Raw genomic sequence first — 17,060 nt, forward strand, 5'->3', positions numbered from 1 at the left:
GTATGGCACACCCCGTTTCCGCGATCACTATCTACTATATCTATCTACGGGAGGCGATTTCTTCGTTTTAATATATGTACATTGCACTGGATTCTATAAAAATTCCTGCGTGGGCCTTTTTCAAATGGAAGATTTTTGAGATTTTGGAAGACACCTGTGTATACCGGAGGATGTTCCGCAGCTTCTCGGCGAGTTGACGTTCGTTCTTCAATGTTCAAGCAAACTTTATCGAATACCGGATGTAAGGATCCCCTTAAAGCAAATCCTCGCTAAACAAATATATTTAGGAAACTCCTATGGGTCTATAACGACATTGGATATCCTCGTCTGTAGAGTGGTCACGTGGTGTCATCCCGTATAATCCTTCCTTAGAGTATAATGCAAAGCTGCCATTACTCTATTCACGCCCTTGGTGTATACGGTAGACCTTCACTCTTACGTAATGTTAAGAAAAGAAACGGAATTCGCGCTTCTTTACCAATATTACTCCTACGATGATCGTAAAAGGGCTTGTATTTGCTTTAAAATTAGTCATTTTACTTATTTTTTCCACGATGCTATTTGTATTCTTCAACCACCTTCGTTGAAGATGACAAACGCGATGTGGGTAGGGTTTTTGATTTTAATTAACGGTTGCTTGGAAATTTACATAGCGAAGGGTGTTTTAAACACTAAATCAGGGAGCCCAGCGGTTCTATAATTCCTATAAAATCCTATGTTTTTGAACCTATCCTTTATTTTCCTATAATTTCATGAAATCCTATTTTTACTATAGGCATTTAAAAATTTTTGGCTGGGCTACATGCTATATATAGTTTTTGGGCCCACCAGCGTGAAATATCTGCATCTTGCTGTTTTTTTTATATAAAAATTAACGTTTTTTACTAGTTTCAAATTCAATTAAACGATACTTAATGGATAGGGCTTCGCCGCCCACCCAACCTTGAGGAACACAACCAAACCACTGATACCAGCCATCCAGTTTTGCCAAATTCGACAAATAATTGTAACTGTGCATAAAGAACAAACCTTCAAATAATTAAACCTCTTTTTGAAGTATAAAGTCGTTTAACATTGAGAACGCTGTCAAGTCTCTTATCTAATTCATATTTCCTTTGGGCTGCTCTGATCCGCTTCCTTTAGTCTATGAACCCAATTAAGCCAATGATTTTCCAGTGCTCCTGGAGCAGTTAGAATAGAGCAAAGGCAAACTCTGTAAGAAAGCTTTAAAATGTTTCCCACGCAAATTAAAATAGTTTGGTTACGCTTGACCCTATACGTAGTCTTTACCCATTCTCGTTGCTAACTTAATTCCAGTCGGTTATTAAGCTATTAGTACGAGATGTTTTCAAATAGTGACAAAACAAATCGTGGTATTGTATTCCACTATAAAATTGTTCACACTTGAAAATATCTCTGAACTAGCTGTAACTGTTGAGCTACACAGTTTTTCTTCTACTGCGAAAGGTGTGGGCCAAAGAGACACGTAGAAATGTTCCATACGTTTGTCACTGGTTACTGAGAGCTTGTCACGAAGCGACTTGGGTGAAACGTCATAGATTCTCGTAAAGCGTCGCCTGATGAGGCGCTGTCAAAGGCTTAGTACAGACTAAATAGGAAGATGGACTGCAAAACTGAGTGTAGTCAATTCACGCGTCGTTCTCTAACTAGCTCTCAGTAAGTCTCTAGCACTACGAAGTATAAATAGTGTCATACTTATCTTATAAACTTTTGAGAGTACTTCTAATGATATTTTTGGAACTAATTTCGCAATTGAAAATGATCCATTTAATGAATATTGGCTTATGTAAATATTTGTGAAGAGTGGTTAAGATAACACGTACCCTTTAAAATTCGTATGACGCGCCATGCAAGCAATGTTTGCCTCGTGTTTGTAAATGACGGGTTGAACAACTTCAGCCTTTAAAGCTAGTTTGCGAAAGGTAAATTTTTTTAGCGAGTGTTTGGCGATTGTATAAGGCAGTTGACATTGAAATTTTAAAAGCTCAGTATGACTGTATTTACTTTCGAATGGTAATAACCTTTCAGGTAAACACTTCTACATTTACTTCAATAGACGAACGTGTACGTTTCTTTCCTCATAGGCCAAGCAATTCCCTTCAATTACTTAAATACCGTAGAGAGAGGACAGTGACATTTTTTGGCCAATGCCTTTCGTATGTATTATTTCCGGTAGCTCAAAAGATAGTTTCATTGTTTCAAAAGGTCCAAACGTAATTTAGTTGTAGTAACATCTTACGTTTTTCTTAATTGAGCCACGGACATTCGTGAGAATGACAAGATGGCTCAATTCAATTCAGTTCAACCTTTCTTTGAGTAGAAGTCTGAGAAATACAGGGTTTTTCAAAAATTTACTATGATATTTTGAGATCGGGCCCACTGTTTTCGAGTTATTTAGGGATGACCTCTTAATTAAGTTAGTATTGTCTTTCAGTTTCTTAATTAAATTTAAGGGGTCATAGGGAGAATACATCAATCATAACTTGAACGGCAAAATGCCATAGAACATTTTCGACTCAAAATCGCCCAAAAAACATTCCTCTTAATTTATCAGAAACACCCTGCATATTCGTGGTGAGACCAGTCTAAGTCTCCAAACGCAGAGTGTTATGCAGTGAAAATATATAAGGGATTTACGGGAGTTAATAGGAAAATTAAACGAGAAGTCGCAATACCTCTAACGGATAAGGAATTAAATTAAAATCTGTTCCTCCAACCATTGCAACATTAAAGTTGGATGTAGCTATTTCTACAATATGTTCAAACACGTGTTTTGTAAATCCAGTTTCTATAAATAAATCTTTTGCTACTCATCATTTAATTTCTCTACTAGAGCGGGGCGCCTTACCAACTATCCCTGGGTGGATAACAAAATCGTGTTAAGAGAAGTATCTTGATTGGTGGCCAGCTAAGGGTTTCATCATACAATAGAGCTATAAGAAGTTGTCTGCTTATATTTTACCTTGCCTACAGTCTTCCATTGGATGATAAAGAAGGATAGGATCAATTTTCTTGGCTTTTAACCCATACAAGAGTGTGAGTGACCCGCACCTCGGTCGTTTTCAAGGACCAATGGAATTTGCTAACAGCTTACGTTCTAATTTCTAAGAACAAATTTACCTTTTTCCCGTGTACATTTTTAATTAATTAGATCTAATATCCACACGATTTAATTTAAAATAATAATGGAAGGTAGAATCAAAATTGATTTTAATCTTTCAGAAAAGCTAGGGATGCATAGTACCAGAAGTGAGATGAGACCAGAAGGACTGAGCTAATCAAATTCTTCACTCGGCGAAAGTGAATATTCTTGATAACAAACCAACGGTTGGCCCTCTGGTAGCGGTTTCAGAATTTCCCCTCCAAAACGTGAGACGCTCGCGGTGGTAGACGGCCGAACTAGATTCAAGGAGCCGGGTCCGTGTTCCGCCGCTTTAGGTTGAGGGGAAGGGGGTAAGAAATTTTTTTGGAACTCAACCAATTTTTTTCTCTCTAGCGTAGGCGCGATTGAAGCGACATAAAATCCTCAAATTTGTTCACTAGCGCCAGGATCTACTATCAATGCTAGAGCCCTTCACTTCTAGTCTCATCTCACTTCTGATAGTACCTAAGCATATGTGAAGTTCTGGAAGATCCACGAAAGGCGCGCAATAACTGATCAAAAATCGTGGCAGATTTATGAATTACGAGTTGTTAGGCCTATAAGTAACTCCAAATTGATCAAAATATAATTTTTCACGACGTTAAGATCCCCTTTGAAAAAGTTGAACAGGGTTTATGACCGATGGTCGAACTTTTGATCACCTCGCGCGCTAAGCCTAACACCATCAATTCTTTCTTAGAACTTTTCCATCCAAAAAATTCGTTAATTTATATTCCGGCGCATGGGTATCGCTATCCACGATTTTCACGATGAAAAAAAAAAAAAAATAACTAACGCGTGAACGGAAATCGATAAATCATACGAGTAAATAACACTAGGAGGAAAAAGGGTGTCTGATAATCCATTTTTCATAAAGAAATCCACGGCAAGGGGGAGGATTTATTTAAAGAAATTCGTCTTAAAACTTGTCGCCCGTGAAGAATTTTAAAGCGTATTTCTTCCATACAGCTCCGAGGTCCTCTGAAAAATTCTACATATTCCATTTGTAATACACATCTAGATCAGCTCGATCTCCAATTTCCGTTTTCCATTTAAAGAGCGCTCGAACCGTGATCCACTCGGAGAGATCAGTATGGATCGCTCGATAAATATGTAGAGGGTTTCGGAGGGATTTAAAATTTAACGACCTTTTTTCTAAATATAAAAGGAAAAATATTAATAAAATTAAATTACCTCTTATTTCAAATAGTTAGCATTTAATTTCTCTTAAAAACGAGGACTACTGCGCCATCCGCCATTGGTTTAGTGGCGTCTGCTAAATCGAACCTCTTACCCCTATCTTACCCTTACCCACTATCTCAGACTGTAAGAATTCAACCAATCACGTTGGGGTAAGGGGTTCTGGCAAGCAGACGCCGCTAAACCCATGGTGGCTTAATAGTGCTCGTTTTTAAGGCAAATTAAATGAAAAAAAAAATTGTTATAAGAGACCATTTTTTAAATTTTTTCCTTTTATATTTAGAAAAACGTATTATGTTATGTCAAGAAGTTATATCAGTATCTCAGAGAGAGAGAAGGTATAAGATGCCTTTGTATTCGCGCGCCATAGTCCCAATCCCCCTTTCAAAATACAAGGGGGGACGTAAAAGGAGGCGCCGGGCTATATCGCCTCTCCTCAGTCGGAAAATACGTAATTTTCGTCGCGCTGACGTGAGTTTTCAAGAACCAATGAGATGTTGGTTGTAATTTAGAGACGGGGATTGACTCCGGACCTACGTTTGGACTGGAGATAAAGCTGGAAATCTGGTGAATTTATACCTTCTCTCTGAGATACTAGATATAACTTCTTGGTTATGATACCTGGACTTTTCCTTTGAGTGTCCTGGCGCTGTCTGTTGGAAGTTTTACCGAAATAGAGCAAATTGCGAGCATACAAGTAAATGGAATACGCCATCAGTATTCTGACTCTGATTTTGTTAAAGAAATTATATTGAATTTTCTTTCTGATTTTCATATCAGGAATAAAAACACGCGCGAAACATTGACTAGATCCTAATTCTGCCAAAAAAACGTAAACTGGGTCAAAAACGAGTTCTTCTTTATGAGAGGAAACAAGCTCGTTTGATTGTCTAAGTCAGTGATCGAATAAAAAGTTAAAATTTCATTCATGCTTTCGTATGACCGGTTCAAAAGAAAATAAACAGCCTAAGATGGTAAACTTCGCTAGTTGATTTTTAAATCGAGGTTTTCAGTGTAGGGAATAAACTATAGACTTGATGTTTATTATTTTTATTATTATTATTCGATAAATATTAAAATATTATAATGGTATAGTGCGCAATACAGGGTGTTTCATAAAGAGCGGTAGGATCGATTCGAAGTACATTGAATTCTATGGGCGATTAATTGCCTAAAGAACATCCCCCTTAGTTTATGACAGACTTATCAGAAACCCACTGTATAATTGATTGTGTTATATTCTTGTAAACGGTGGGCCTAATAGGACAAAATGTCATAGAACATTCTGGGCTCAAAATGTCCCATGAAACTCACTGTACTTCGACTCTACCACCGATTTTGCAAAACCCTGTATATTTATTACCAAGCTTTGTGATAACGAAAAATATGAGATGAAAGTACACTTTTTTATCTCGCGGAGGTAAAACGTTGAACTTTCCTTATGACCCGTGGAATTTCTTGGCCTTTTAGCTATCCATTTCATTTACAATTCGAATCTTATTTTTTAAACAAATCTCAAATTTATCAGTCGGATGTTCTTAGAAGGTTTTTAGGTGCACTTTGGAAAAAACTATATATTTTTCTATCGTAAATGGTTCGATGAATTCTCGCCTATAGGCGATTTGCTTTACTTCTAGATCACAATTATGAAGTTCGAATCGTTTCTATTCATATAAACATAAGTTCATAAGATATGTTCCATAAGTTTGTCATTGGTTACTGAGAGCTTGTTGTTGAGAGGTGAAACGTCATAGATTCTCGTAAAGCGACGCCTGGTGCTGGTGCAGGCGCTGTCAAAGGCTTAGCACAGACTAAATACGAAGATGGAAGTCCTGCAAAATTAACCGAGTGTAGTCAATTCTCGCTTGTCGTTCTGGAAGTAGCTCGAGCTGTAAGTCTCTAGCATTACGAAGTATAAAAAGTGTCACAATATATGTTTGTCACTGGTTACTGAGACCTTGTCATGAAGTGACGTTGGTGAAACGTCATAGATTCTCGTAAAGCGACGTCTGGTGAGGCGCTGTCAAAGGCTTAGTACAGACTAAATAGGAAGATGGACTGAAAAAAGCGAGTGTAATCAATTCTCGCTTGTCGTTCTCGAACTAGTTCAAGCTGTAAGTCTCTAGCATTACGAAGAATAGGTAGTATCATACTTATGGAACATATCTTATAAACCTATGGTATGAATTATCATTTGAAACTTCGCAACTTTGAGATAATACTGGGTAATATTTTTTATTCAATGTATCAAATCTATCTTGCGTACCTTATGTAAGTTCTCATTTTAAAGATTAGGTAAAAGCGAACCCTGCATGGTCGTGTATATGTCGTTCTGCTTGGACGGTTTTTCTTGTATTATGGCCGCATGTTCCCCTCTTTTTCTTCTTGTTAGGATTGTGTCTTGTCTCTTGAGGGTGCCAATTCAAATACCAAACTTACCAAGGCCCGTTCCATGCTTCCTTTTAAACGTGTCATGGACCGTTTTGACACTCAGACGCTACTTATTTCTCTATAAGCAAAATTTTGTTTCTGTACCCGGTACTGACGGAGGAGAAAGTATTAGTTTTACCTGCCCTCAGGCCACCACCAAATTATTGTTTAGTGACCGTAGATGCAGCGTGCTAGTCGTGTCTGTATAGATTTTATTTATAGTTGCGTCATACTTTGTTATACCCCAAAGCCACATCGTGCATGTGGTTTACACTGCATAAGTACAGTGGTTAAATTGAAGTTGCGACTATACAAGTACACGATATAGAAATGTAGTAAATTAGTTTATAGCAAATTATCTACTTCTTCAATTACTGACACTTAATTTACCTAAGGCACCGATATACAGGGTGTTTCTCATAAGTCTGGCATATATTAAGGTGGATATGTTCTTTGGGCCAATTTGAGTCCAAAATGTAATTTCCATGATATTTTGTCGTCCAGGTCACTGTTTTCAAGTTAAGATTATGGATGATCCCTTAAATTTAATTAAGAAACTGATTCAGACAATTATTTCTAATATAATTAAGGGGTAATCCCTAAAACACTCAAATCATTACTCGAAAACAGTGACCCCGACGGCAAAATGTCATAAAGTTACATTTCGACTCAAAATCGCCCAAAGAACATCTCCCTTAATTTAAGGCAGACTTGCCAGAAACACCCTGTATATAGAGAGCTTTCAATTTAAGGAGGAGCTGAGTCTCGTGACATAATTTACGCTGCCATATTGGTGGTTTTAAAGCAGGAATGAAGCTGAGACCACCCAATATGGCTACCAGAACATTTTATTATAAATTTTGTGAGGGTGTGACGTACTACCAGTACCATCCCATCTGAAAGCTCTCTATAGGCGAGATGACAACAATTTTTTCGTCGAGGCCAAGGAGGTATCAATGCAATATTTGCTTTTGAATAAGTAAAAATCTTAATTGACTTTTAGTCAACGCTCAGCTATTCCAAACCGCTTTACCAAGGAAGTTGAAATTTTGTTGAGGCGAGATACAAAATGAGAAAGATATTCTCAATCCTCGGTCATCTTGAAAAATGGGCATCAGAAATATAAATATACCTTTCTTACAGAATAACGTCCTAAATTTTTAGTAACCTGGTTGGTTGAAACGGGCTTTACTAAAATATTTCGTATGACAACGCCGTGTGCCTTTTCTGCTAATTAATATATAAAATAACATAGACAAACTATGTAAATTTTCTATTAAAAATATTTAGATTTCCGGGCAGAATCAAAATAGGCCTAAATCTTTCAAACTACAACTCATGCATGGGGGAATTGACGCCTTCTAATACATAAGAGGACATACATAACGTACCTCATTTAGTATTATTTTAATAAAATTATTATAAAGTTGTACGAAAGACCTCGCATAACTCATTTAGGAATGGATGTCGCCGTGCCACGGATGTTTTTTGTCAGGCGTCATTAAACTCTCTCAATTAAAGATAAAAGCGGAAAGAAAAGAAAGAAAGACTGAATGAATCGAAGAGAGGTTCCCCCTTATATAATAAAATAAGAATAATACTGTATAAAGACGGTCGCGTCTCATCTCGAACAAAAGGCGCGACTCCATAAAAAAAAGTTCAAAAACGATCGAACAAAAATATATATTTATTCCCTTGTCCTATCTTTATTGAATTACGACCCCAAACAGAGAGGAACACATGCAAATCTTCAACTGAGACTTCTTTCTTTTTATTCAATATTGTTTCAATATTGCCAAGAAAATAGGTTTTACTTGGAATTTTCAAGCTGCTCAAAGCATTCAAATACTATGGTACACGCTTTACAGGAATTAGGAGCGAATCATGTATTCAAACTTAATTTACACCATAAGTTCATAAGATATGTTTGGTACTGGCTACTAAGAGCTTGTCATGAAGTAACATAGGTGAAACCGTACGTCATAGCTTCTCGTAAAGCGACGCCTGATGAGGCGCTGTCAAAGGCTAAATAGGAAGATGGACTGCAAAATCACTCAAAGGCTTAGTAGAGACTAAATAGGAAGATGGACTGCAAAATTACTCAAAGGCTTAGTAGAGACTAAATAGGAAGATGGACTGCAAAAACCGAGTGTACTCAATTCTGCTTGTCGTTCTGGAACTAGCTCTCATTAAGTCTCTAGCATTACGAAGTAAACTTATGTTTACACTTGGTAAATGCAGGATCAAGTCTCAAGTGCACCTGACTTCTAAAGTTGCCTCAGTTCTGTATTGTTATATAATAACTGATTTCACTATTAATTTTCCTAATGATTTCGAGTCTCTACTGACTTTATTCAGTATCAGCTCGAATTAAGAATTTACATCTAATTATTGACAATTTGATTTCACGAGAATTCAAGCGCAATCACGTGACTTCAGGAAGCAGCTCCGTTAGTGAATTGAAAAGCTTCGAGACACAATAGAGGTGCGCCTCTCGATCATGAGTGACCCATGGAAGTTAGTATTTGTAGATAAGAAACCAGCAACGCCATTGACTGATAGTTCTTCAATAAGCCATTTGAGAAACGGTCGCTCTTTAGAAAATTATTATTACCGTCTTTCTCAGGTGCTGCTCATCCTGATTTCATCCACACCTTAAATCGAACGAGAAAGTTATACCTTGAAATATTTTCGTAGTTGTTACGTCTGCTCCGTTGTTTGGGAAAAACCGGATAATTTTACCCAATCCAGACGGTTTTATTGAGATTTTTTGTATTACCAGTATAGTTTCTTGATTACAAATACTTCTGTTTGTGATATCAAAAGTAGATATGTATATTTTGGGCATAATTTAAGTAACGAATAAGTTGCTGTCAGTAATAGATGGTGTGCAAACAAGTGTTGCAAGTCATTTGTGAGTGCAATTCAATCGCTATTGACAAGAGACTGAAAAGCTTGCAGTTCTGTTCGATTCAGTGCACTCAGTTCAAAGTTAAGACAAGGGAGAGGGAATTTTCTAGCCCCTTTAGTACTATATATATATTGCCAATTGAAAGTTTGGGAAAAATTAAATTCTGTAATTTGAGTACTTTTAAAAGTTGTATTCAATAACGTTTCAAGCTCCGACAATCCTAAATTATTGACAAAAATGATGATTTGCCAGCGGTATTCGGTCTCTCGTCTTTAATGAAAGAGATAGAAATATAAACTATTTTTAGTCTTTACATTCAAAAAACAATTAGTCTTATCATTTAAGTATTTGGTATTTTCTAGCTTTTATGAATTCGAACCCTGTTATATTTTAAGCATGTGTAGTTGATATTGTAGAGTCTTTACCATATTGTTGGGGATGTTCTTGGTACGATGTCTAGGCTGGAAATTCAATTGAATCTAGTCAGCCAGGAATTGAATGCGGGTACCATCAGTTTGGGGGGAGGCTCAGGTAGAAAGAGCTCTATCCTCCTAGGAAAGAGAACGAGCGAAAGAGAAAGAGAGAGAGGACACCTTGCATCTCTTTCTCTTGTCCGGTCAGTCACCTTTCTTCTGCCAGGCCATTTTGGTTGGCCCTCAATGGGACTTCGCCTACCTGTTATCTCTTCGCGTCACGTCACCGTGACGGAGATGGGGGCCTCGCGCGCAATTTAATTTATCACTATAGGTGGACGATTAACTTAATTTTTAAAACAAAGTTTTTATTACGTGGACACAGAAACCAAATTTCTAAAAGAGGATTTAGGCTTTAAAAGCTATACTTGTAAAGCAAGCTATTGATACTTATGCGTTAGGACTTTTTGGTCTAAAATGTGGCCATTTATTAATTTAATGGCTATGAGTTTTTTCTATTCAATCATTAAATGGCAACGAATATTCAATTTGGACTATTTAATGGCTAGGAATTTGGTCTATTTAATCATTCAATGGCTACGAATTTGGTCTATTTAATAATTTAATGGGTACGAATTTCTTCTATTTCATGGGTACGAATTTGGTCTATTTAATGGCTACGAATTTGGTCTATTTAATGGCTACTAATTTGGTCTATTTAATGGCCACTAATTTGGTCTATTTAATGGCCACTAATTTATTCTATTTAATGGCTACGAATTTGGTCTATTAAATGGCTACGAATTTGGTCTATTTAATGGCTACGAATTTGGTCTATTTAATGGCTACGAATTTGGTCTATTTAATGGCTACGAATTTGGTCTATTTAATAATTTAGTGGGTACGAATTTGGTCTATTTAATGGCTACTAATTTGGTCTATTTAATGGCTACTAATTTGGTCTATTTAATGGCCACTAATTTGGTCTATTTAATGGCCACTAATTTATTCTATTTAATGGCTACGAATTTGGTCTATTAAATGGCTACGAATTTGGTCTATTTAATGGCTACGAATTTGGTCTATTTAATGGCTACGAATTTGGTCTATTTAATGGCTACGAATTTGGTCTATTTAATGGCTACGAATTTGGTCTATTTAATAATTTAATGGGTACGAATTTGGTCTATTTAATGGCTACGAATTTGGTCTATTTAATGGCTACGAATTTGGTCCATTTAATAATTTAATGGGTACGAATTTTGTCTATTTAATGTCTATGAACTTGGTTTGTTTACTTTATAATTTAATGGCTATAAACTTGTTTTACTTTATAATTTAATGGCTAAGAATTTGGTCTCTTTCATCATTAAATAGCTACGAATTAGGTCTATTTAATCATCAAATAGCTACGAACTTGGTCTATTTAATTATCAAATAGACAAACTTGGTCCTTTAATGGCTACGAATTTGGTCTATTTAATGGCTACGAATTTGGTCTATTTAATGTCTACGAATTTGGTCTATTTAATGGCTACGAGTTTGGTCTATTTAATGGCTACAAATTTGGTCTATTGAATAATTTAATGGCTACGAATTTGTTCTATTTAATAACTTAATAGCTACGAATTGGTCTATTTAATAACTTAATAGATACGAATTGGTCTATTTAATAACTTAATAGCTACGAATTGGTCTATTTAATAACTTAATAGCTACGAATTGGTCTATTTAATAACTTAATAGATACGAATTGGTCTATTTAATAACTTAATAGCTACGAATTGGTCTATTTAATAACTTAATAGCTACGAATTGGTCTATTTAATAACTTAATAGCTACGAATTTGGCCTATTACATATTTTAATGGCTTGGAACAATTTAGGATGAAGAACTCGGTTTATTTGAAGAAATGCCCTCTGATCGCGTCTAGGGCATCTTAAAGGAGCTTTCCGAAAATCTTTCGTTTTGACTCAATTATCACCGTAAATTAATATGGTTCTATTTATAAATTGCAATTCCGAGAGATCCGAATTATGCGGTGGTCCATGTTTTAAAAGTGACTATTTTTTTAGTTATAATCACGCACGACGAAAGAATTAAGAATTCGTGTGTTATCATGTATTTTCTTAAGGCATATATTTTTAATTATATATCTGGCCTACCCTCTAATTCAACGCTTTGATTAAGCGTCTGTTTTGATCGAGAATATGCACGCAACACTCGAGTTCACCTCCAATCTACAATTCTGTTTATACAACATCCTTCATTACGTAACTATCAATCACGGGGCCTTTACGTAGTCTCTAGGTGGGACGGACTTTAATAAACCCCTTGGGTTATGGAAAAGAAATTGATGTAATTATGTTGAAAAGAAACGCGATCGTTTCAAAATTATACACGGCCGCGCGGCCGGCAAACGATATCCTTTGGGGCCTAGAAGACCCTCCGAGGGGCAGTTCACTCTAATGATGCAGATTATCGAAGGTATAGCTTGAATTTTTCCGATGCAAAGGTCTTTCAGAAAGTTGTTCGTTTGCTTCTTGGCGAGAGGGCCCTCGTGTGTGTAATTCCTCTCATTATGTAATTCCCGAAATGGTCTATGGATAGTTTTCACCACTTTTCCAACTTAAACATCAGTGCAGTGTTGTCAGGCCCTCTGTGAATGAAGTTGGTCAAGTACTGATTCAAACTGAACTGCTAGCTAGCCTCTCTCTTCAATCTCTTGACTCAATGCTCGGAAAACGGCAAAAAACGAAAAAAGAAACAACCTTACCTCTAGTGTAAACTATAATTAGTGTTTAATGAAGATGTTTAGACAGAATACATCTTCCCTGTTACCATACCCGTTCATCTGCTTGATATTATACTTAAAGATTATATTTTTAATTCACAATTCGAATCTAAATTCCTGAATTTAGTCTAGACAGACGCGCTCATGGCAGAGTATATAGCCCCTCGGATATATCCTTTTAAAATAACGTATTATAAGGTATGCACCAGTTTTTCTTTGATAGTATAGACAAGCGAGATAATTGTTCCCAATGACACAATCTAAATCCAATCCATCGTACCCAAAGGTTTCTACAGATTTAAAAATTTAAAAATATTTTTTTTTGTTGGTAGGATATTTTTTATACATACTTCCCTAAAACTGACAAGTCTCATCAATTATTGCATTTGCGTATTTTTCTCCCCAATCAGTTTTTAGCCTTCTTAGAAAGTTGCGGTGGACTTTTGACTTGTTCAAGAGTACTTGTACTAACTAGGCTACGTGGTCTTGCCCTGGTGTTTTAAGAATTGGCTTTGATCTCACAAGCATGGTGTTGTTTTTTAACAACTTATAAATTCAATAAATCTGTGCTTAATTATAGGTTAAAGGCAAAGTGTCACAGGTCTAGAATATAGTGATGGCAGCTCTACGTATGCAAACGTCATACCATCTGTCTCTTACCTTAGTGTCATCCCCCCTACCGAGTACGAACAGTATCCTCTATAGTCTGCTTCTACGAATTTTCACGTGACGTCACACCCTCCTATATCTTACCTCGGTTTTGGCGACCATATTGGAAGTCGTCAATACAATTTTGACCACTGTAGCTCTCAATTACAAAATGCCACCAAGATGGAGGGATATACAGTCTACTCCCCTCTCTATTGCCACTAGTCTATAGGACGTTATTTACAGGGTTCGCGGACCCAGCCTTAAGGAGAAAACAGCAAAACCACTTTTAACGAATTGTACCTTAGTGTTACTCATATCAACGGGGTTGACTTGATTGGCAAATCAAATTGGGAAATTAAAGAATTGTGAATTGTGCATGAATAACAATTCAACAATTGCCAGATATCACTGTGGTCGTAGCGCAAGCTTTGGTATACGCTACGCAACGCTTCAAAATGCGCAAATATCGCAAGTTCATAAGATATGTTCCATAAGTTTGTCACTGGTTACTGAGAGTTTGTCATAAAGTGACGTAGGTGAAACGTCATACATTCTCGTAAAGCGACGCCTGGGGAGGCGTTGTCAAACGCTTAGCACAGACTAAATAGGTAGATGAACTGCAAAACTAACCGAGTTTAGTAAATTTTCGCTTGTCGTTTTCGAACTAGCTCTCAGTAAGTCTCTAGCATTACGAAGTATAGGCAGTGTCATACTTCCGGAGCATATCTCATAAACTTATACTAATATGTAATAAGCTTTATTGATATCAAACATACAGAACGGGTGATTATTTATAAAATGCCTTATCGCGTCTTGGCCGTTTTCTAAAAGTAAATTTCCATCACCTGAATATTGGAGACATTTGAGGTTCGCATTTACAAGCGCGCGCGTTATTTTGAATTTAGTGCTCTAACCCACGCCATTTTTCGTCGCTGAAGGCGTGGGACGTAAGCTAAGCTCGGCTCTAAAATACCCCTTTCGTTTGGCTCCCCCAATTTTCGTGTCTTCTAAATCAGAGAGACGAGTCACCAGGGCCGCGTGTGAAGTCATCCGGTTACTTGTTGCATGCTAAATACTTCGGGAGGTGGACTCTCTCTCTCGGTTCAAACAGTCCCTCTTTGCTGATAAACCCACGAAAAATCGGGGTTTTTTTTCCACGAAAGTAAAAAGCTATGTATAGTAAGATTAGATTTAGAAATAAATTGAAAATTTACGGTAATTCTTTTTAATTTGATGGAGTGACTTAGATAAAATAAACCCAACCCCCTCTCCTGTGAGCGTTTTCCTTCTAGTTTTTTCGGAAATTTTACTAAAAGTGTTTTTTAATGTTTATCAGTTACGAAATTCTCTACCCCAATTATTTTGACTTGTGTCAAAAAGAAACATTCATTTTAAAAAGATTAACTTAATCAGATTGAATATTTAAAAATTGAATTTCGAGTCTATCACGTGACGTCAAATACGTCCCATTAACAGCCATAGTTGTCTATAGAGTAATGGCAGTCCCACACCTTGAATTGTATTAAGTTCTATTGGGAAATAACACGAGGTGCCATTAGTCTATGGAACAATATCTGCTTCCTTGCCTTTCAGCCTGTTTAAATTATAAAGCATTTTATAGTATTTGAGCACCTTGGAACTTGTAGAGTTATCAATTGTAAACCCTTTAACAACTTCATTTGTTTAGAAGCGATTATAAAGCTTCTCTAGTATTTAAGCATCTTGGAACTTGTAGAGTCCTCAATTGTAAACACTTTAGCAACTTCATTTGCTTAGAAACAATTATTAAGTTTCTCTAGTATTTGAGTGCCTTGGAAGAGATAAAAATTGCAATAACAACAAAAAATAACACAAACAAGAAAAATAATTCTAGCCGCTCAAAGAGTATAGACAGTGAATTATGCGTTTATTAAAAAATAACCAAAATTTAAATTACTTAACCAACTACTGGTATAAATTAAAAATTAAACAAAATTTTTCTCGCTCTGTACTATAAAGTATATTTTTATACATAAAACTATTAAATTTTACCAACGAAAAAAAGTTACTAACCTAAATTTCCTTATTCCGTTTTAAATAGCCGGGCAGTAAAAAATTATCTAAGAAAAAAAATCGTAAAAATCTTTAGCGTTGCGCCCCTATCGTAAGAAAAAAAATTTATTGACCTTTTACCTGGCGCCATCTACGGGCGACGATCGACTAAGCGCGTTTTGTCTCTCGGCTATTTCGGCAAAAGTTCCCGAACACCGTGGTCCGTGGTTCGACTGCTAAAATTTACCTGTCGTGTATTTTCCGTAGCCGGTGCCGCGTTACGGGGAAAAACTTTTACTTCCCGTGATAGGTAGACCTTAGTGCCGGATGGATTCGAATCGTGGCGCGTAAAAACACCTTTTTCTCTCTCGCTACTTTTAATATTATTAAATTTAATTCTGCGGTGAAAGTTTGTGACGACAACATTTGCGCATATACGGATTAATGTGATTTGTGTGAACGTGTGACCCGTTTCGTTTTTTCGGAAACTTACTTTTCAACCTTGCTGCTACGATATGACGGATGTTTTATTACATTGCCTTCTGTAAGTTTAATTTAAAATTAATTTTAAGCTGTGAAATTAAGACGTTTCTGTGTCTAAATTTACTCGTTAAAATTAGGGTTTTTAATTCCAAAATTGACAGCTCATTTAAGCCTTGGTTTAATCATAGCGTAATTTTATGGCTACGTGGTTTAGGCTTAGTGGTAATGTCAGAAATAACAGCGTGAAAGTACTGGAATAATTTCAAATTTTAGGTTTGCGTTAAACCTAAAATTGTCATGGTATACCATCGAAAATAACGTAAGCCTTAGTAGGAATTTTTGATGTACAGGTAAACACTCAAGAAAATAATTTCAATTTTCTCTTTTTGAACTAAAATGCAGTGTAATATAGTTTCATATGGGCCCACCCATAAGGTTCAAATGGTTATAAAAACGCGTAGTAAATACGCTAAAAAATTCGGGTCAATTTAAAATTTTTAACCCTTTCGATTAGACAGAATAACAACCCAAAAGCAAGCAAGCACTTTCTACTTAACCGCAATTTTTCCACTGGAATCTTTTCTTTTCGAACAATTCAATTTTACCGCCGCGGCGATCGACCCCTGGTTATTTTTTTTAAAGGCCTCCCTTTCACTCTCTCAATGTAACCGGTGCCGGTAACAGGTTAAACTAGGGGGTAGGGACCCCGTTTGTGACGTCACTCGCCCCCTTAATGTACGCTATGTACTTGCCCGTAAATATAGCCCAGTTATAACAGGTTGTTAAACCAGTATTATGACTACAATCAAAGATATTTAGATATTTTTTTTTCTCAAATTTCTTTTTCAAATTAATTTATGATGAAATCTATCGATAATCGATAATCGATATCTATTAATTTCTCCTATGATTATAGAGCATTAATTTTGATCCAATTAGATAGGTTTAGAGACCCGAAGTGACTTATTATTTTCATCATTATC

The 17,060-nt window shown here is 36.3% G+C and overlaps 1 protein-coding gene across 6 annotated transcripts in view; it reads left to right on the forward strand.

Moving 5' to 3' along the window:
• Window positions 1-17,060, forward strand: part of grh (grainy head) — a 280,993-nt gene that overhangs the window by 119,374 nt on the left and 144,559 nt on the right. Inside the window, exon 1 of one of the 6 annotated variants that reach the window (XM_089835512.1) lies at window positions 15,789-16,138. The exons of the other annotated variants lie outside the window; for them this stretch is intronic. Within the exon in view, the coding sequence (XP_089691638.1) occupies window positions 16,110-16,138 (29 nt within the window). The 5' untranslated portion in view covers window positions 15,789-16,109. Of the gene's footprint in view, window positions 1-15,788; window positions 16,139-17,060 lie in introns of those variants that run through there. 6 annotated transcript variants of the gene reach the window in all.

The sequence above is a fragment of the Phalangium opilio genome, unplaced genomic scaffold (assembly GCF_054372755.1).
Source record: "Phalangium opilio isolate 3A_F unplaced genomic scaffold, DU_Popi_V2 ptg000003l_1, whole genome shotgun sequence".
Lineage (NCBI taxonomy): Eukaryota > Metazoa > Arthropoda > Arachnida > Opiliones > Phalangiidae > Phalangium > Phalangium opilio.